General features: G+C 28.0%; 1 protein-coding gene across 2 annotated transcripts; it reads left to right on the forward strand.

Annotated features, from left to right (window-relative positions):
* On the forward strand, window positions 1-23,146 carry LOC132932308 (sodium-independent sulfate anion transporter-like). 2 transcript variants are annotated; one of them, XM_060998620.1, is made up of 13 exons: window positions 1-179; window positions 6,971-7,261; window positions 14,787-15,010; window positions 17,537-17,732; window positions 17,992-18,212; window positions 18,329-18,506; window positions 18,596-18,760; window positions 18,996-19,157; window positions 19,920-20,060; window positions 20,176-20,321; window positions 21,126-21,299; window positions 21,394-21,547; window positions 22,557-23,146. In XM_060998620.1, the coding sequence occupies exons 2-13, from the start codon at window positions 7,042-7,044 to the stop codon at window positions 22,592-22,594; spliced, it is 2,019 nt and encodes a 672-aa protein (XP_060854603.1). In that variant the 5' UTR covers window positions 1-179; window positions 6,971-7,041; the 3' UTR covers window positions 22,595-23,146. The 2 variants fall into 2 exon arrangements, with proteins under 2 accessions (XP_060854603.1, XP_060854604.1); XM_060998621.1 differs by lacking the exon at window positions 1-179 and adding an exon at window positions 911-929.
* The last annotated feature ends 420 nt before the right edge of the window (window positions 23,147-23,566 follow it).

Raw genomic sequence — 23,566 nt, forward strand, 5'->3', positions numbered from 1 at the left:
GAACCTGAAATCAGCGTTTACTCGCTCTGGGTTCGCAGTACCTACCGCACTACTACTGCAGCGTCTGCTTAATGATCCACTAATAACGTCGTCAAATCCAAAACCGTAGTTTTCTCAAAACAGTGTTCTATCTTGGACGTTGTTCAACAAACCGAGTGCACGTTTCCAGGATTTGAACGGTGAGTTTAATACTAATATTGTTGTAATATAATATAATCCAAACTGCGAGTGCGAAAATAAAATACCATTAATTTCAATAGTCGCGTTGACGGGTTAGTCGTAAAACGGTGAATTCGCCACATTGTGCCACATTCAAGTGCGAAACGATAGAGTTGAACAAATTAAATCCAACGCCTCGATAATAATATTGTACTTTTTTGTACTGTTGCCGACTCTTTATTGTCACTAACAATATATACGTAAACAGTCGCGCTGTTGGAAACCCCACCTCTGTAAATGGACTCGTATTCACAGTTGTCGATAGAAAAAGTATTTCGAAAGTTAATTCGTTTTTTTGTTTGAAAATTGTTCAATAGTTTTCTCGTCGTACAGACATCGTTCGGAATGTGTTCGTTTGTCGCTACTCGCTATCGTCGTTTCGCAAACTATTTCGGCGTCCGTTTAGTGGTGTTATATATTAAAACATAATATTGTGCTGTCTACTTACAGCTCACAAAATTTACTCGGCCTTATCCGCTTTGCGTTAATATTCTCGTCGACCGATGTTTTTTTTTTAAATTTTTATATTAGACGATGCGGGCACGAAAATCGATCGTTCTCTACTATGTCTCTGCAATAAGTTTCCGATTGAATAGGTTTCAGTGTAGGAGTACGTATTAAAATCAAAATGTCAAAGTGAATGTGCAGTGGTCAGTAGTTTCGTGGACATATTCTCCTATGTGTGTTCTCCAACATCTAAGCTCGTCTTAGTGAGTGATATTAGTTATAACTGCCGAAACACAGAATTTTTTCAATACCAGTTGTAGTTTCGCGGACGTGTTTTTGAAAATAAAAAAAAACATATTTTGTATTTTCGTATATAATTTATATAATAAACAATAAAAATACATATTATTATAGTTAGGTATTGCACAAAATATTTTAAAATACTGTGCGAATTTAGAACTCAAGGTAAACGTATAATATTGTTTTACATAGTTACAATTTTTTGGCAGATAGGGTACGGCATGCGTACTGCACATTAAAATGTATTCGGAACAATGTGTTATATTATTAATTAATTATCATGAAATAAAAAATAAAAATTATATTCCTTTAACTGTTCAGTGTGTCTTAATAGTTTTGTAATGTAATCTCTAAATACCATGATGTTGTTTTTGCTCAGCTGTTAGAAATCTCAATTTATGTGTACTCACTTTGCCTACACAAAACGCCTTTCTAAAATCTTTGTAGACAGTACCTATTATTAGTTATTAATTTATTATCTGTAAAAACATATTATAATTATTTTTTAGATACTTACATTGCTTAAAATTGATTGAACATAGTTTAATTTTTTTATGCATGATAAAAGTTATTAGATATTTACAACAATATAACATGTTACATTATGGTTACTAAAATAAAAGTAATTATTATGATGTTACTTAATTTTGAATATTACAATTATTTACATTATTTATATATATTATTTTACAATTTGAAATAATGATTTTATTTAAATTATTATTATTTTATTTCCTATCATGTCCGAAGTGATAGATTGTAAGCAGATAAAGGATTTTGGTAGTCCCTGCAAAATTAATTTAATTTTGTCATATTTTTGGTATTTTTTTAGAGTTTCTATAACATTTCTAACTGTTATTATAAGATTAACATTATCCTATCTCGAGTTATAAGTAAGGTTTATTATTTAAAAATAAATATGGTTATAGCTGTAGTTAAAAAAATCAATAGAAAAATTACAAATATCTAAACAATTACTTCAAACTTTGAACAAATAAAAAGTAAATTACTTAATAATCCAAATCAAATGTTATAAATACCAGGTTTTTGTGCTTATTTTTATGATTAGTAAATTACTATAATTAAATATCAATAAATTAAAATTGTCATGTTACAAATGTATAAATGAGTGGTACTGAGCAGTTAATAATATAAATATTAAATAGTAGGTTATATAAGTACACATTATAACAAGATCTACTATTTATTTTTTATTTCAATACTTTATAAACGCTAGATTTACTGTATATCAATTCGGGGTATTTTTGAACGTACACTAAGGTCAATCGGTGAATGTTCATAATTCATCCAATATTCAGGAGTAGTTGGTAAAACCTAGGTTATAACGATTAAATTTGGGTTTTATTGATAAAACTTGTATACTTATTAGTTATTACCGTTAAAAAAATGTATAAATATTTATAAAATGATACAAAATAATAGGCTGGTTGATGATTATCGATATTAGCCCCTAGGCATAGAAAACAATTATTTTAGACCTGCATTCATAAATTGAACGGATGCACATGATATATAATCTTATGTACACTTCGAATTGTTGAATTGAATAGGTAGGACAGGTTTGTGTTCTAAGCCACAATACAATAATATGTGTTATTAACCTATATTTTTATTGTAAATACATAGTTTATTCAAAAAAATTGTTCTCATCGTTTCATTATAAAAACGACACTGAAAATATCTGATTAATTTAAATAAATTTTACTGCGTTTTCGTTTTTATATAATTATAAATACCATTATAGGTACATTATATTATAAATAAATATTAAAAATTCATAGGTAGTAGCTACAAATAATAATAAATTTTATTTTATTTAACTACAATAATTGATGTATTTTATAAAATTTTTAATCATAGCTGAATTATGACTATTAAAATCAATAATTTTCGAGTTAATCAATTAAAATTTCTACATTAGGTGTTTCTTAAAATTTTATTTCAACTATAAATATTTATTTATGTATTTATAAGTATTCAATAGTACCTATACCTATAATATTAATAATATTTTCCTTATTTTCGTAAATAAACAACTATCTTCGATTCAGACCAAAAAAATAAAAATTAAAAAATTAATATTTATTTATCTTTAATATAAAATAAAGAATATTTTTAATAACAGGTTTATAGTTACAATTGTTCCAGGTAAAATACTAATTCGTGTTTTTAATATTTTAATGGATTAAAAAATATTTAGCAATTCAAATTTCATCCCTAAAATTTTGAATTAATTCAATGGAATTTAATCTATCGTTGGTAATTAAGTATCAATAAAGAACGTGTTGTATAAGTCAATTACTATTAGTTTAATTATACTCGTATAATATACGATATTAATACGTCTTAATATATTCAATATATTTCAGGTACATCTTAGAATAAATGATATGTATAATACCTAACTATTATTCATAATAATATAATATTCGTGCCATAAAAAAAGTAGTTGAACAACATAATAAAATATATTGCCTATATTATAAATTATTACTATTATTTTATTTCATATATGTTATTCAAGGACTGTCGTTTTCTACGAATTACGGTTTACGATTTTTAATAATTTTGAAAGTGTTAAAAATAATCAAAATATGTAATAATAAATACATTGTATAATTACATGTTCATATCAAAATAATAAAATATAAACAAAAATAATAATTTTATAGCTAAAAGGTATTTTATAAAATATTTCACGATAAAAATGAAAATATGTTTCAATAATTAAAATGACAATTTGGAATGATAAAAATTAATAAATTTATGTCATACGAATGAATGTAATCAAATTTAAAGCATTTATTCTTATTTCTTGTACGGCTCTATTCCATGTACCTATAACATTTAAAATTGTGTAAATTGTGTTATATTTAGAGGTGTTGATTTTTGTTATACTTATACTAATATAATTGCAAAAAATATGTTTATGTACTATACAATTTAATATTAATAGTGTTTAGATAAAACATAATTTTTATAAATGATGTAAGTAATTATTTGTAAAAAAAAAATTGATTCAACTCATTTTAAAGTTAACCTTCTAGGATAATTATTTTGTGCCTATTACTGTGATTGCGCCCTACCGATTGTTATTATTAAATTATTATGTTTATGAATATTAAATAATATAATATGTAATAACAATATAATATAGTAATATTTGTTAAATCCCAATCAATACAATATCATATAGTGATAATAATGATTGTATATCATAAAAGCTATTTTTATGTTTTATGTATTTGACTAAAAGTACTTTAATATCAAACCAAAAATTGAGAATTGGGCAATAAACTATAATTATACTTATGGTACATAAGTACATGGATACATAAATTATGGCGTTTATTGAATAAATGCTCAAACCAGGAAAAACGTATTTTATAAGAAATTAAGAACACACAATACAATTCTTGTCCTTCATGAATATACATTTTAAATGAACACATAAAATATGTAATCAAGTGTTTTTATTACTGTTCAGGTGCTTACCAATTTAGAATATTATGCAATATTTTATTTTATTTTAAGAACAATCCTCCTCGCTAATTCGAAACATCATGTTAAAATTTGAAATTCTATATTTAAAATAACAAACCTGTTTTTGTAAAGCTAAAATTTTAATAAATTAAAAATTTAGATATTTAAAAATACATATTATATTAATTAATGTATGTTTGTAAATATTTATAGGTAAATTGTATATTTTGAAAATAAAATATTTAACTTAAGTTTTAAACTCAAAGTTCATTCGTTATATGAAACACATTTTCTAAAACAAATATGTGTTTAATTTATAGTTCTATTTTAAGTTTAAATATTTAGTTATACTCTTTTTAACACTATTTTATAAAACTAAAAAAAGTAATATTTATTATAGTTTATAAATAATTTAATGTTTTTATTTATTAAATATAAAAAAGAATTATGTGTGTCATTCATTTTATTTGGTAAAAATCTAATAGCTTTAATAGGTATATAAGAAATTAATATCTGTCGTTATGAGTTATTGCCTACCACTGATTGTTAGCGGACTATACCAACGGTATATTATGAAGTGTTTTCCTGGTGAGCCGTGGGATGTTCATATAAATAATAATTAGAGGCATTCCTGATTTTGGAAGAAAAATTACATTAGACTTAAAAATTATAAAAATAACCATGTACCGTGTATAACTCATTTTATTTATTAATATTACTTATATGCATTTATACCTAAAAAAGTTACTAAATATAATATATATTATATAGTACGAATAAGGCTCAGTCAAATAGTTTTCAGAATTGTTTTCATAATATGCCATTTTTTCCTATTTATTACAATTTCATACTGCATAATAAGTAATAAAATGTAACTGTATGAAATATTTGCTTGGTTTTAAGTTTATTTAATTCAATAAAAATTAGTATCATCAACCTAAATATAACAATTATAAAATATTATGTGAAATATTTTTATATTCTTATATATTTTATAAATATACAATGACATGTTCCCTTAGTATAATAATTTCTGGTTTTTCTGTTCACCTGGAAAATTGTAAAAAATCTAGATAGGTATGTGGTTGCGGTATTGTCGTTAATGCAACGATGTATATGTATTTGTATAAATGTCACATGCTATATTGGTGAAGGAACTATTTTTCATGAGGGGGTGAGGGGCAAATATAAAAATCATTACCACTATTTTATATTTATTTGTGATTGATAACAGAAAACCTTTCTTATTATATATTTTTTTTATTGTTGTTATATCTATAGGTAGTATATTATAATATAAGAACTATATAAATGTTTAGTATAAAATAAATACATTATATTTATATATTGAAATAAAATAGAAAACATATTTATTTTATATCTGAAATTATATTCAAACATTTTACAATATATAAATAAATTAAATATAAAAAATTAAATAAAACCTAAACTTTACAAAGTAAATCAACATTTTGAAATATTTAAAGAACATTTTTACCTGTTAGATTAATAAAAATGTCCAAATATTGATTTTCTTTGCGAAGTACTGGAAACAAACTCTTTGGCAAATAACTTCAAATGTGTCATCAAGTGGTTCTAATACACATATTTTAGCAAATAAATTCACGGTATTTACGATATTTAATATCATTAACTAAAATGTTTATTAATTCTGAATGATAGTAATGTACTTTTTGCAGCTTTAATAGAATCTGATAAATACAATTTAGGGTTTTGTAATACTTTTACTAATTGTTCTATTAAATCAAAAATATGTATTGCAGTAGTAAAAAAAGCATCGTTTTAAAAGCTAAAACATAAAAAAACCGTATAACCCATAAATAGTTTATAGTAATTTTACAATAATCAACAACACGATACGTTGTAAGAACACCGGGACTGGAGGAATTTTCCAATACCTAATTTGATTGAGCACTCCTAATTGGAAATGTCTATTTTTATTTTTACAATTTTCAATTACACAATATTATGTATTATGTTATAATAATAAATAATACATCGATAATAATAATACTATTGCGCACATTAATGAAAATTAGTTCAATTTTAAATACATAAACGTATAAATTAAATGTAATTTACCATATGGTATACGTTTTAATTTTAATGTGGTTGGGGGGGGGGCAAAATTATACTTTTGCCCCCTTGGATTATATCTGAGGGGTCAATTACCCACTCTGCCCACCCTTCTCCCACGCCACTGCGATATGCAAATTTCGTGCGAATCACGCTTATGATATTCGCGTTTAAATCTGGCCGTGTATCATTCGAGCAGAACTATTTATCAAGTATTATACAGTATGTTTAATAACAATATCGTATATTATGATTATTGGCAGAGTGCCCGCACTTCCTAAACATTATGTAAATCATGATTGCTGGGAACAGAGCAGTGTTAGAACTCCGAAATAGTTCATTTACCTATGGTCCAATAATTATGTACCAACGTCATAATGATTTTAATAATTTGTTTTCATAGATTGTATCGATGTCGTGCAGTCATTATAAACGGATAATCCTATTGACGCTGTGAGTCACTGCAGTGGAAATATGAATAAAATGAACAACCATTTGAGCTACAAAATGGAAGGTGACAAGTCGACTGATAATAGCGACGATTACTACAAGAACGTTAAGCTAGTAGGATTCGTAAAGACAGACTCTGAAACACTGTCCGGATATAAGAACGATGGATTTCAATGGAGCTCGGCAGACAATTTGTCTAGTTACCCATCGTCTTACCACAGAGAAAACGACATCATATCTCCTAGTGAGTATTATACAACACAGCAATATCTAAGCATTATTATTGTCCATATTATAATACAGCCATACAAGGTAAAGATAATTAACCAAGCATGCTCATTCTTTTTTTCTTTAGTAATGCAGTTATTCCAAATTTGATTTTTTGAATTTTTAAAAATGATATACTTACCTATTATTATTGTTATCATTGTGTTTTTTTTTTAAAAAAGTGTAGTAGGTAAATTATATTAATATATTAGCATTGTACAATTTGTTATAATAGTCTCGGTTATAACTAATATAAGAGCATGACTAAATAAATATTAAATTTACCATGGTTTAAATTTTTTTCGAATAACCAGAAACTAATAACTTACCCGTTTACATTTTGGTTTAGATATATCAAAATAATAATAAAACAAAAAATGATCCGATGAATAATAAAAAATAAAAAAGGAAGGGTGATTTTCCTTTGATAAACACAAGTTTGTGTCGTCCTAGAATATTTATTAAACGGTATGAAAAATCTCAAGTATTCAAAAGTATAGTCTTAAAATATAAAGTTGCAAAAACCAGTTTTAGAATAACTGCATTGTTAAATAAAACCGAGGTGTGAGAATATTAGCACAGACTAGCGCGATCATAAACGATTATTATTATTGTACCTAGTTGGTAGCGAATTACCTATAGATAATTTGAATATAGTCCTTAAGACTTAATGTAACCACGTAATGTATACCTGTGTAGTGTGTATATTGTGTGCTTCTTACTCTAATATTATGTGAAATTCAAATAGAATTTGAGATATCAAAATAAATCAGATAGGCAGATATCGTCCGACACTATTATAATGATATGTCGACGTTAAATTGTCAAGTTCTAATTTAGTAGGTACTCTGCGAGCCTTGAAAATAAAATCACTATGTATTTTTTTAATTTAAAAAATGAATTTAATGAACAATTATACCTTATCATTATTGTACACAGAAGCTTTAAAAATAAATTTAATATTTAATCTTATAATGTTTGATATTATTACCGATTTAAAATATTATTCTCAAACCATAATGGCATTATCGCGATCGTATAGAATTTATAGTATAGGATCTTTCGACAAGTATATAGCGAGTCTAATTACGATTTTATTATAATAATAGCGTGTCTGTTAATGCGATCATAACTCAAACGATGATATTATCTCCTTAAGTATATTTTAATAGCTTTAACATTCGCGAAAAACGAGTTGGTATCGTCCGTTCGCAGATGACTCGACAGCGGTAATTACGATTATTCATTATACGGCCGACATTGTCGTGTACAAAATATGTTCAATGTGTACATCACACCAGTTGGGAATTTTAAAAATACCGCATCTGGTTAGGTGCAAGACATTCTTGGGGAATACCTATCTACGCGTACTCGGGTTTTCCAAAATTTTTTTACCCGTTCTACTAATTATTATACGCAATAACATGTAGGCAAGCCTCCCGCCTAAAAAACGAATATCTAATATCTTATAATAATTATACGCACGCGAACATGCACACGTTTTGAGTTCATTGTGACGGCCGCGGCGGTTGGCACCTAACCAGTAACCACTTCCACTGCATCACTGCAGACGTATAGCAACCGGACGTTATATGCCTACATTAAGCAACAATATATTGTCATAGGTATTGCGGCGTTGAATAACTTGAAACGCGGTTCTTAGAATTTTTTTGTTTTACAAAAAATTAATTCTTGATAAGAAGGTTTTTGAACGCCGATTTTTCGTTTTGAAAAACCATAAAACGCTAATTTTTTAGTTGTTTTTTTTTATGTCGAGACCTTGGACGCGCTTTTTTATATTACTAGGCAAGATGAATTCAGACAAATAGGGTTTATTAAACTATATTTTAATTTTTTTTACAAGCTTCCACATGTATTATTTACATTTTTAATACACATGATATAATAATATTACATGTTGTAATCGATCCCCAGTCGTGCGATAAAATTAATTACTCGATATAGTTACAGAAACGTTTATCTTTTTATGCTTTCATTTTGATGCTGTATTATTGCTTGTGAAATATGTTTGTTAGATAAGGGTAAAATACTTCGAACGATAATTATAATCTTGTAATCGATCCTTTATTGGAATGTTGTATTTGTACACGCGTATGTTATTGTACGGCGGGGTGTCAGCACCCAATAGTTCTTCGTAGAAGTGGATTCGTAGCCAGTATTATAGTCGTAGGTTAACTTACTGTCGTCTGACAACTATACGTTTATTTAAGTCCAATTGTCACGAAGGTTAAATAGAATATAATGTTATATATTATGTTATAATGGAATATAAAATAATATAAAAAGTTATTTTATTAACGCTAATATAATATTTAGTCAATTTTTTAGTCATTCAAATTATAAATAGCTGATATTATTAAATAATTATGTCATGATAAATTCGTGCGATTATCACACGAATTGCGTGTGCCTGTGAGATATATTTAATTGATTATTGACGTATTATCATTGACCGCTAGTTTATTATTGAAAAATATTTAATTATTATTCTTATCAATAATATAATTTAGGTACTATTACAATATGACGTCTGTATAAGTTGTAGGCGTAGAACAATATTGCGTGTTTCTGCAGAGTGCGGTAGGTAACTAAAATAAACCGGACAAGGCTACAGATTATGGTGATAGCCGTTATATGTGTAACGTGTGTGTGTGTGTAAATGAATTTTATGATATCACATTTGAATAAAATAATAAAACACTGCGCTCAAAACATGATTTTGAACAGCAATATTTTAAAAATTCATCTGATAAAATATTAAATTTTTTAAACTATGTACGAGTAATGACTATATTGTATATTTTTATTAATTTTACGACTTACGTCCGAGCAATGTATTTAGTTTATTAAACAAAACAATGATTTATAAGATTTTGCTGAAATTATTAACGATGTATAGGCTTCTGATGGTCTCCACAATTCGCTTAAATTTTGCATCATATTCAAATTGAAAAAAAAAAACACAACCGTCATAGAACTGGGTTCATATCTTCTTATTTACCATCATATGCAGTACCGTTAAAAGTGAATGACTACGTTATTCATTTATCACAATTCGCAGTTGACTCTTGACAGTAATTTATTCATTTATATGAATATAAATATATTATGTTTGTTAAATTATACTTTTCCTATAGGTTGTATGATTAAGACGAATGGAGAAACCCAAAGAATTATAAACTTAAGAGATAACCGGATTTTTTAGAGTTGCAAATATTATTTTGCGTACATTATTAATTAAAGTCGTTTTAACGCGTACGTTTTCAAATTTAAACCTCCGCTTCTAGCTTGTTCTTAGTAACGTCGATTTCTTTTTGCAAAAAAAAAAAAATAAATAAATAAATAATAAAGACTGCTAAAACCAATTAACTTGTAAGTAATAATATTTAGTATACTGCGTCATCTAAAATACCCACTGTTAACCCGTCGTAAATCGTAATATTATAACGTAATGATTATCGTGTTCAAGTTATAGGCGTCAAACATGTGAGTTGAACGTTTATTATTTATTCAATTTCGTCTAGTTAATTACAGATTTTTTTTTATCCTTACAAACAACTGAATATAGGTAATAAAGTTATGAAAGAAATTATTACCCGCGATGTCTTGAAAATATAGAAACATTTTTCGGGGAATTATATTGTGTAAGTAATAAATAATAATGCTTATGATTTATGAGCGGTACACATTTTTTCGATCCTATTTTTATATTTTAAACTACAGGATGAAACTGATCTAAAAGTAATCTTTAAACAAGATTAATGGAACAATTATCGCGGAACTTTAATATTCCATTTTAGTATACGTGCATGCTTAATTTTCAATTTCTTCAAATACACAGAATCGTCAGCATCTTAAAAAATGTTGTATGATATCATAATAAAAATTGACAGAGGGCAGGGGCCTATATAAAACTAAATACCTATAATACACATTTCTCAAAATTGCTATGCACTATAAGTTGTTTACCTACTTATTAAGTATAATATATTATATATTAAGTAATTATATTCTAGGCTCTGATACCAAATACAATACACAATAACTATTATGTTAACACGTTAACATAATTTAAAATTTTTCTTATTACATAATACATATTTTATATTTTATATTTGGCCATTTTAACTACATATATATGTACATATTTTTGGTTTTTTATTACATATTAATCCCAGCCCTAACAATAACATACAAATTATGTTCTGATAATACGATAAACTGCAGAGTGATAGCAGTATAAGTATAATTATTAAGGACCATGATTTTAATTATTTAGATTTTTATACCATTTAAGGAATGTCCCATGGCGATACAAATTTATTTTTTGCAATTGAGAACCAAACCTATTTTATTGAAAATTGATATTTGCATAATATTATGATTTTTTTAGAAAATGTAGATGTATCTAAATCAAAATTTAAACGAGTAGTTTCTGAATTTGAAATGTTTATACTAAAATAAATAGTCCTTAAAAATTATTTTATGAAAATATAAAATAGATATAATATTGAATCTAATATTTTTTATACTTCGATAGTTAAAATATAATAGATTATATTAGAAAATATGATAGATTAATATTGATTATTATGATTTTCAAATAATCATAACAACTACGTATTTACAAAAATAGCTCGTTCAAAGTTTAAAAAAAAAAAAATTACCTAATTAAAATGTATTATTATTATAATACTTAATATATTCCGACGATTATTTTTCTATATTACTTGCATTTATTTTATGGATGATATTATTATTTGTGGTTTTAAAAATATGCACTGAGACGAAATTTCTCCGAAGAATTATTCTCAAATATATTTAGGTTAAAATAATTACAATAAATAAAAAATCAAAGTTAAACATTTTTGTAAATAATGTAAATACCAATATAGATAAACACTCCAGTATACATATAGTGAAAGTCTTGTATTTGTAAACATTATTTTAATAGCACCAAGTTACGTTTAAACGAAATAATTAGTATAATTAACTGCATCAGCTACCTAATCCAAAACTTTATTAGTAAAACAGTATTCCATAGACTTTTACCTGACTGTATTATCTGTACTACTCTACTCTCATAACAAACATTCACTTACTAAAAATACGAATATTTAAATAAACATAGATTTAATATATATATATATATATATAGGTAGTATTAATTTTTTATTTGAGTTTAAAGTGTATATTTTATAAAAAGAATAACGCACCTATATTTTTTCTGTCAATGGATATTTATATTTAATAACAACCTAATATTATTCGTGTGGCTTCGACAAATATAGCTGTCAATATGTTAAAAGTTATAAAATTTAAAATTTAATTTTTTAATTTAATTTAGAACAATACGCATCTTACATAGTTCAATAGTTGAGTACATGATTATATAAGATTGTTCCTTTTTACTAAAAATATAATTTTTTTTATTGAAATTAAATATATTTTAGATGATCAAAATGATTTATCACGCAGTGGATCTTTTGTTATCTTGTTTCCAGTTAACACAAACACGTGCTAATTATTATTCAAGGACATTAGGGCGATGTTCATTGTAAAAATAAATATAAAAAACTACCGAGTAGTAGTTACTTTAAATATAGATGTGTAGGTATTATGGTTCGTTAAATTTTGTCTTTTTAAATTTGCAACGATATTAATATATCTAACTCGTGTGTATTGTATAATATATATTATAATATACTTGACCGGAATTAACCATGACCCAAGTTTGACCGGTTTTGTAAGCGTACAACATGTATATATATATAAATATTATATTTTAAAATCTTCTCCTTCTCCTTAAGTATGTTTTGTTTTCAATATTACGATCGCGATTAGTTGACTGATCAACATTAATAACAACACGAGTCAGTAAACTTGAGTAACAATAATATGCTGCTGTGTTTTCGTAAATATATCATAGAATAATATAGATATTATTATTTTTAAAGACTCTTTTAATATATTTATAAATGATTTTCTTTTTATTGATGATTAAATACGATCAATTAAGTGTCACATAAAAAGTTATTGTCGACAAAATGAAATACATAACTCAAATTTTTGTATTTTTAAATTTCATTATATTTTTTGTGAATACTATACCATCGTCCATCACCAGATTTAGTTAAGGGTAGTATTAGACCATGAACGAAAACAATATCCCTATATGTAGTTGTATTAGAAATATTCAATTATAAACAACAAACATAAATTTGATCGGTGGAAATAAATCTATAAAAACTATGAATAACTGTTAATATAATAGGTGATAACACTGATAACTTACTAATAACAATATAACATATTATATACCTAATAGTCCTAATACCTACTTATTAATTTTAATTCACTTATGAAAACGATAATTGTGGGTTTCGGTCATATTACGAGTTTTATGATATTATAATCGTCATATAAACTATTTTGATACTGCAAAAATGGTTACTATTGTTGTGAAAGAGGGGTGAGAATAAAAAAATGCCTAAAGAGTTTGACATTTTACTTAATAAACATAGTTTAGAAGAAATTCTATATTATAAAACTATTAAGAGCTTGAAGTCGAATCCATAAAATTTGTTTATACAAAATTTCAATTATGTGGGTTATTAAAATACCAATAATCGGTATAAAGAAAATATAAAGAAAGATAGGGAGAATAGCATTAGTGAATTGAATTTTAGAGAGACTAAACATGCAATCTACAAAAATCAACAAATTAATTAAATATAATTAAATATATTTTTAGGGATGGGAATTAAAATTTTTTTTTTGATGAGTTGATACACTCCTTTTAAACACCCCTGTCACCGCCTATAATAGTAAGGACGATAAAATAAAGTACACAAATATTTTTTTTGGTCAAGGATTTAAGAGTTATCTAGATACAAATTTTTACTTTTCAATAAGTTTAGGTTTTTAAAAAAATGTACAATATTGTAATCCTAAATAAAAATATGTAAAAAAAAACTTAGAACATGGACATTGTATATATTAATTTGTATCATATACAGGTAATTTTCTTTATCTTTAGTTTATGTTATCAGTGTAATTTTTATATTATTTATTGGTTTTTTTTTTATATCATATTACTTTTCTAACTATTAACTATTGTTTATAATCTACTAAATATTATGTATCCTGTAATCGCAAACTTAAGCATCACAATAACACACATACGTATTTTAAGTACTTGTTATTATTAACTATTTTTATCCAGCACACGATATGCTTAAAAGGCATAGTAGATAAATCAAAGAGAAAAATATATTTGTACACATTAATATGAATAAAAATAAATACGTTTCGACGAATAAACTCGTTACGGATGTAACCCGCGTAAAATAATTGTCGTATTTGCCGCGAAGTACACTAAACTGCTAAACTGTTACTTTCAATATTACCATTGAAAAAATAAAATAAAAATAATAATTATTGTCTCAAGTCCTAATGCATTAATTTGTATTTGTCTATAGGTAAAGTTTTGGGCGGCGACACGTCGGTGCCCGTCTACCCGGATTCGGTGAATCGGTGTTGTACGAGAAAAGTGTTGTACAAACGCTTACCGATCCTCCAATGGCTACCCAAGTACACGATCGGCGAACACGGTATATCCGACCTCGTGGCCGGCATCACGGTCGGGCTGACCGTTATACCACAGGCCATAGCGTTCGCGAACGTAGCCGGATTACCTCCACAAGTAAGTCGGTCGGGTCTGCGAATCTTTGCGAATCGTGAATCGATTATACAAGTCGTTCATATATAATATTATTATCATGATATTATTTATTATTATTATTATTATTTACTTATTTACTCACTATAATATAGTTGTTTATATTGACGATTATATCCCCCCCCCTAATCCTACGCACACGCAACAAGTAGTGAGTGTGGGGCAGCCCGCAGAAAACTTAACTCGGAAATGACTATAAGCTATGGACGATTACTGCGTAATATCGATTATTATAATATATATATTTTTTACATAAAAATTATTACCGTCCCGGCTAGTATATGAGTACATTAATTCTTTCCTATATACATAAAATATATTGTTTTATGTAACCGATCCGTAATATTGCGAGGTTATACACACATGTCTTAAATTATTCTTCTTCCTTATTATATACCTACACACCCAGACGTCCGCTTTATCCAAAGGCCGTTTCCAGAACATAAAATGAGCTAATTTTACATAATATATTGTTATTCTAGTTTTTTGATTTTAAAGCAAAAATCGAAATTTTTTTAATTATTTTTTATTTGCTACCACGTGTACTTTATTTCTCTTTTAACACTTCTTACTGATCTATATTTAGTTAATTTAATATTATGTATTCAAATTTTATTATTTTTATTTTCAATATATGTATTGTCCAGATAATTATTATATTATGTGCATTTAACTCAATACCAAATGATTAATTTGAACTGTTTTAAGTTTAGATTGAAGGAGTATAGGGGACTATAATTTAAATATGAATAAAAAGTCTCTGTCCCATTTTCACGGTTAATACATTAAAATATTACTATGAATATTTCTGTTTTCATTCAGTTATGTATAGTTATGCCATCAAAGTTCCGAGTATAGATAAATCGGTCAAATTACATTTTGTTGAAAATTTAAAAATAATATTATAGTTTTAAAAAATAAATGTTATCTAGAGGTAATTACTCAGAATTATAATTTTTTTTTATATAGAATGTGACGACTTAAATTAAATTTCTTGATTTAATATTATCTTAATGATCTTTCTGGAAAGTAGTCACTCCAATAATCGTTATATTTTGTTTAGTAGGCTATCGTGAAAATTCTCTAAAACTAGGTAGATTTTAATAATATGTTATTTGCATAAATATAATGGTTAAAAAGCCCAAAGAAACGGGGCGAGTCATACAAATTTCAAACGCAATTTGTTTTTGTCGATGTTACATCAATACACAATAATATGAGCAACGATAGTGAATATTAAATGTATTATAAGTACCTCCTTCTATATGTTTAAAGATAATAATTAATTATAATAGGCAATTATTATTATTATGTTTTGTGTAATAATTATTATAATTGCGCGTGTTTATGGATTTACGTGTTTACGTATCTCGTAAGACATATTATACAACTCTTAACGGAGAGTTCAAAATCAAACGATTAGTGATTACTTATAATACAAGTCTGACTACAATATTTAAATGAACTGCAGATAATTTATCGTTTAGATATCTTATGTTTAATACTTGTTATTTCATTCTACCTATGGATTGTGCTTAATCACTAATATATTGATGACCATATGCAATTTAGTTAATAAAATGTATTTTTACGGCGAAGAAGTCTACTACACTTAGAATACAATAGAATATAACTCCCTCGAAGACGTCGAAATAAATTATAGTTTTGATTTTTTTTTTTTTTTTAGGAAAACTTAAATCTGTACGGTCGTGTTTGCCGTTTGGTGCGCGCGAGTAATAATATAATCAACCTATTAAAATGTTCGTATTTCTTTTATACAAAACGTTTTGTCGTTCGTCATAAAATGCGAGTGCCATTGTATAGGCACCAACAATATTGCAATATCATTAATATCAGCATCCGGTTAAAATTTTAATTATAAACGAATGTTATTAGAATCGTACATTACCTACGTGTAGCATTCGACATAATATACTTCGATTGTGTTTTGTCCAATGGTTTTCGCTCGTAAATGAATAAACGACAATGTAAAAGATGAGTTAAAAATAAATTTCGATATTGTCACGGTCATAATTTGTGGTTAATCTGCTAACCAAGTGACATCTATACATTACACCCAAACGTATAATGTTAACGATCGTGTGATTGCGTCGCAAGTTCGAGGTCAGGTTTTCCGACAAAAATTAAACACAAAATTACACATTAAAAAACAAAAAAAAAGTGATCAAGTTATAATATGTATATATTATGATATAAATTTACGCGCGTTTACCTACGCGTATCTAACCTTGATTAGTATTTCGAATATACTAATTCTAATATAATTTAATGTATATATATATATTTAAATTACATAATATTTTAAATTTTAATTCGGGTCGAGAGAGTACAACATTTTGATTTATGATATTATATAAATATATAAATAAGGTATATCGCCGGTGATAATTATCCTTGATATATTTTTTAGATCTAATTATCACACTCCTATAGAACTGTAGACTGTGATCGAATGATTATTTTTTTTAGATCGGACTGTACTCTTCGTTCATGGCATGCTTCGTGTACACGATCTTCGGTAGCTGTAAAGACCCGGCGTTGGGTCCTACGGCCATTATGGCCATCATGACCCGCGAAAACATTCACGATATGGGACCGGAATTCGCAATCCTGTTATGTTTTATCACCGGCATCGTGCAACTCATCATGGGCTTTGCGCAACTAGGTAATTTCGAGTGCACTCGTACTGCACCGCGAGTGTATAATAATATATGCAACAGCTTGTTACCTACGTCATGTAAACTTGTGTTATCATAAGATATTGACGTGATGGCTTTTGTCAGACATCAAATCATCGATGGCTTAAATGTGCGTCGATCGCGGTTTTTAAAATGGTTTGTCAACACTAACCGACGCGCAGTCGATAACCGCGATATTATTACATGATTATTACTACCTATTTGTCAACTCCGCTGGTTTTACAGGGTTCCTAATCGATTTCATATCCGGACCGGTGTCGGCTGGCTTCACGTCAGCTGCGGCGATCGTGATAGCCACGTCCCAACTGAAAGATCTGCTCGGCATAAACATAAAAGCCAATTCGTTCATAGGCTTCTGGGACCAATTGGCCATGCACATCAGAGAGATTAGCGTTGGCGACGGTACGCTAGGCATTACGTGCATGATTGTCCTGTTGCTGTTGAGGGTAAGCCCATCATAGATATCGCAGCCGTATATAATATTATCATAATATTATGTATAGTAATAATATTATCGTCGGGCGTTTATCGAAAACATATAATAATATTATAATATTTACAGAAAATGAAAGACATACAAATCGGACCTTTGGACGCGAAGGATAAAACCACCGGACAGCGAATGATTTCGTCGGTCATTTGGCTCATATCGACGGCGAGAAACATCATAGTCGTGGTCTTTTGCGCCGCGCTGGGTTACATGTACAAGGAGCACGGGGATTTGCCGTTTAAATTGTCGAGTAAATTCAACGGCCCATTTTTTTTTTTTTTTTACATACACAACTCGTACAGCGATTCGACGGGTCGATTAATTTTCGTCTGTTTCCAGGTCACGTGGAATCCGGTCTCCCGAGCTTCAGGCCACCGCCGTTCGAGAGCCGGGTCGGGAACGAGACGTACAATTTCGTCGAGATGGCGTCCAAATTAGGTTCGGGGATTCTGGTAGTGCCACTTCTGTCGATCTTAGAAAACATATCGCTAGCTAAATTTTTCTGTAAGTCGATTTTACATTTTTACTTTTAGACGCACGCGCGCAGGTGGGCGCGTTTATTTTCTCGGTACAGTCTCGTTGCAGGCGTGCACAATGTCGTCAACGAGCGTTTTTAATATACGACAGTATAATAGTATACGATATTGATTAGTCACGAATCGCTTGCCCGCAGTCAAGTGAAATTATATTAGCTTAAAATTATGAAAATAATAATAATATGTTCTATTGTTTCGTTTAGCTGACGGTAAGACCGTCGACGCCACTCAAGAAATGCTCGCCTTGGGCGCATGCAATTTGATCTCATCTTTTGTTGGTTCCATGCCCATATCTGGCGCTCTATCGCGGGGTGCCGTGAACAACGCCAGCGGAGTAAAAACCACGTTCGGAGGAGTTTATACAGGTAAAAAATTTCTTTCTGTATTACGGTTTCGTTGACAACAACACGGTTCAACGATTGGGTTATTATTTGTATATATATATCATATGTTATGTGCGCACAAGCTCGTTTTAGCGAAAATCTTACTCCGAATTCTAGGGCGAACGCCACGAATCCCATTCGACACATAGGTATTTAATAATAATATAATATCATAAATAATTATTTGTGTTTAGATTTTTTCAATTTACGTCAGAAAATATTGATAAAATCATAATTAGAAATATAATTTGCGTTATCTACGCATACGAGTATTATCTCAAGTGTTTTGAGAAAACGATATTTTTAATTTTTTTTTTTACATCAAAGAAGTCAATACCTATTTTAATATTTTGTAAATAGTGAGAGGTGTGAACAAATATAGTTAGTTTATATGATTATTTATTTAATAATGAACAATTTTTAGTATAAAAACACTGTTATAGTTGAATGATAATTTTTAATTCAATACTCTGAAGCAGGATATTTTTTTTTTTAAATGTCGATGTTCAAATATTATCGTGGATCAGATTTGCTTAATACCATAAAATGTAATAATACATTATTGAGTATACGAGCAATATAATCGTATAAATTATTTTTATCGATAAACATCTAAAGCCTTATAAAACTCGCGCTCCCTTACAATTAATCCGGTGCTTAACCACCCTTTAAACGTATTCATCATTACGACGATTTGCGCTTAAAATTCATTATATAAAGGAAAAAACTGATTTTATTTTCTAGGAATAATCGTCATAATAGCCTTGCAGTTTTTCACACCGTATCTCGTGTACATACCCAAAGCTGCTTTGGCCGCTGTGATAATAGCCGCCGTCGTATTCATGGTCGAACTACAAGTCGTCAAACCGATGTGGCGAACGAAAAGTATGTGTAGTAGTCATCATCGACATTATAATATAATAAAAAAAAATATCAAAAATATAGTATTATTCTGTTGACATTTTTTTACGAACGACTAATGAACGATTTACATTTTTAGAAATCGATTTGATACCGGCGTTTGCCACGTTCCTTTGTTCGCTGTTGATACGCCTGGAAGTCGGCATCGTTGTCGGCATAGCTATTAACGTCATAATACTGCTTTACACATTGGCTAGGCCCAGCGTCCACGTAGAGAAACAACAAGTCAGTAAACACGATAAATTTAACAATGTCGTTATACCTATATTCGTGAATAACACGATCAAACATAATATTATTGTAATTTAATAGATACCGAGTTTCACCAAGCATGGTCGCTCCTTATTTTTCCTTTAATATTGAATTTATTCTGTACTATGTTTAATATGATTTTTCCTACTTTTAAATTAATTCATCTTTATTTTAAAATATTTGAATTTTTTTACGCCATTTAAAGAGTGTCCTGTGGTGATGCTAACTTATTTTTTTCAGATGAATTTTATGAACTTTCTGATGTATCTAAATCGAAATTCGAATAAGTAATTTTAGATTTATTTAACTCTGTGTACTTAGGACAATACATCTATATGGTAATTGGTAATGGATTTGGAAACTATTTTAATGACTAATATTAATCTATCGACATTTTACAAATTTTAAAAACTATTGTCCGAGTATATAATACATATTATAGATCCAATATTACGTCTATTTTGTATTTCGGTAAATAAATGTAAACCATTTAATTATATCCCTAGTATACACATATTAATTCAGAAACTACTAGTTCTGATTTCGGTTTGGATACATCAACATTTATCAAAAAAAAAATAATTGGCTAATAATTTACTTTAAAAAAGGTTGTTTGCCACTTGCTACTTATTGGTTCTCGTTTATAAAATAAGGAGCTTGCCAAACGATACTCTTTAAACGGTATAAAATGTACCTATGAATAATTTGAGTTCCAATAGTCAGAACGGTTTGTAAATCAAGTTGTGTATAATGTCTCGATTGTTTTGAAACCTTCAGAGTGAATTCGGCTACGAGTACTTAGTGATAACGCCGGATCGCAGTTTGGTTTTTCCGTCCGTGGAGTACGTGAGGGCAGTGGTGTCCAAAGCTGGACTTAAACAAGGACTGAGTTCAATACCGGTTGTGATGGACTGCAGACACATACAAGGAGCTGACTTTACCGCGGCTAAAGTACGTGCGCGTTGCGCTTATAATATACGATACCTCGTGGATGTTCTGTAAATAGTGTGGATAATTAATTAATTTTTTTTTTTTTGGGTTACAGGGCGTCAAGTCTCTCATAGACGACTTTGTCAGGAGAAATCAACCACTGGTGTTCTACAATGTCAAACCTAGCGTGATATCCATTTTTCAAGGAGTACGGCCGACCGAGTTCAATTGTTGTGTCACCGAACAGCAATTGCACGAAAGACTAAAAGGTATTTATTAATAATTAATATAATATTATATTTGTTTATTGAAATTTAAGCTCATTTAAATGCAGCTACTCAATTACACTGTATAAGTATTTTCATACATTATAATTTTTATTTGTGTAACGAAACGTGTGATTTAGAAGACATATCATATCCGCGTCTGTCTTACTCGTTACAACATACCTGGAAAATTTGTGTCTAATAGAACCAACTTCACGAATTGACCCATTATTTAACTTAAAGAAAAGAACATTATCTGTTTTTTTTTTTAATTTAAGCCGGTGAATATATTAAGTTACCCGTGAACGGCCTTCGGAGCGTTTCGACGGATTAACACATTTTTCAAACGATCTCCGTACTCGTAGCTTAACCGAAACAGTATCGATACTTATATTAATTACTATATCATAACGCGTACATTATTTAAGTATAATAAATGTATGCGACTTCAACTGCACACGAGTAGGTAAGTCATTGTCCGGGTAAGACATAGGTCGACGTACTTTGTCGTGAGCGTTACGTTTGAGGTGTGTTGCATTGTTCGTTTTGCGAGAGGTCGAAAAAAAATTTGCGTAGAGATCGTTTTTCATTTTGTATTAAAGAGTATAATATATTACACTATAAGTTTGTCGAAGCCACACGGAAACTGTATCGCTGTAGGAGTAATGTATATTATAATGATTAAAGTATTCAACAATAATGCATAATGATTATTTTTATTTCCCTTAAAATTATTTTCGACAAGTTTCGAAAACGGTGTTATTAAATATTATAATTTCCAGTATGTTTTACTATATGTATAACAAAGCGTATAGGATATTAATTTAAAATTTAATAATTTTATAAGCAAATCAATTAAACTATACATACTATAGTCTATAGTATATTGCTATAGATACTGCCGTATTGGGTATATTATGGTATTTTACTACGATACCTAATTATTATTATTATATTTAGTTGAATAAAACTGGTGTATAACATATTTTTATATTGTTTGTATTTGTTTCAGGATATTACTATAGCAGAATGCAAACGCTGACATTATAACATCGATAGATACATTAAGTCTTGTCCCACCAACAAATTGTACAGAATAACATAAATTATAAATATGTAAATAATGTTAATATTATGAAAAATAAGCTGTAAATATCATGAAAAGATCTTATATACAAACGATAAGTAAATTCTAGACAATTAAGTTTCCAAAATTCTCCTTAACAATTTGCTTGTACAATACTGCAATAGCAGTAATAATTGTTAATAATTAATTTTAAATTAATTAAATAGATTGATATTTATACGCAAGTTAATTTACTTTTTTAATGTATAATGTAAGTACCACTATTTTTCAAAATCAACTATCTATTTATTTTTTTAAAGCAAAATGGTGAAAACTGAAATGTTTAAAGTATAGGTATTATTTCCTAGTCCTAGTGTATGTGAAAATATTACAGGAAGCTGCAGTCCTGCCATATCTATTATCATCTACAATTCGTATATGATGAACCTTGCTTTATTACATCATACTGAAAATTAAGTAATTAAATATAATATTAGATTTTGTAGAAAAGAGCAATAAATGTGTTGATTTTATAATGATGTGTGAAAAAACATTTTTTTGCCAAACGTGAATCACTTGTTTTTTATTTGAATATTTGAACAAATGGTGTTTATGAAAATATTGCTGCATCTAATATCTAAATAAAAATAAAAATTGGTAGTTTCTTAATTAATATACTAATGATGATAATTTACAATAGCCGTTGCCTGTTTTACATGTTTACATAAAATAGGTATACCATATTGTAATAGTTAATCTAGCATTATAGTCAGCTTAACTATTTTTACAATTCTTAAAATGCTATTAATTGTATGAATTTATATATTTTATTTCGTCCTCAAAATTGAAATATTTTTTTCCATAAAAGGTTCTATTTGATGTTTATTATTTTTTTTAATAATATTATTTAATTTGTATTTAAAAATTTCAACAATCGCAGTTTTTTGAACCAATAG

This window comes from Rhopalosiphum padi, chromosome 1, assembly GCF_020882245.1.
Source record: "Rhopalosiphum padi isolate XX-2018 chromosome 1, ASM2088224v1, whole genome shotgun sequence".
In the NCBI taxonomy this organism is placed as follows: Eukaryota; Metazoa; Arthropoda; class Insecta; order Hemiptera; family Aphididae; genus Rhopalosiphum; species Rhopalosiphum padi.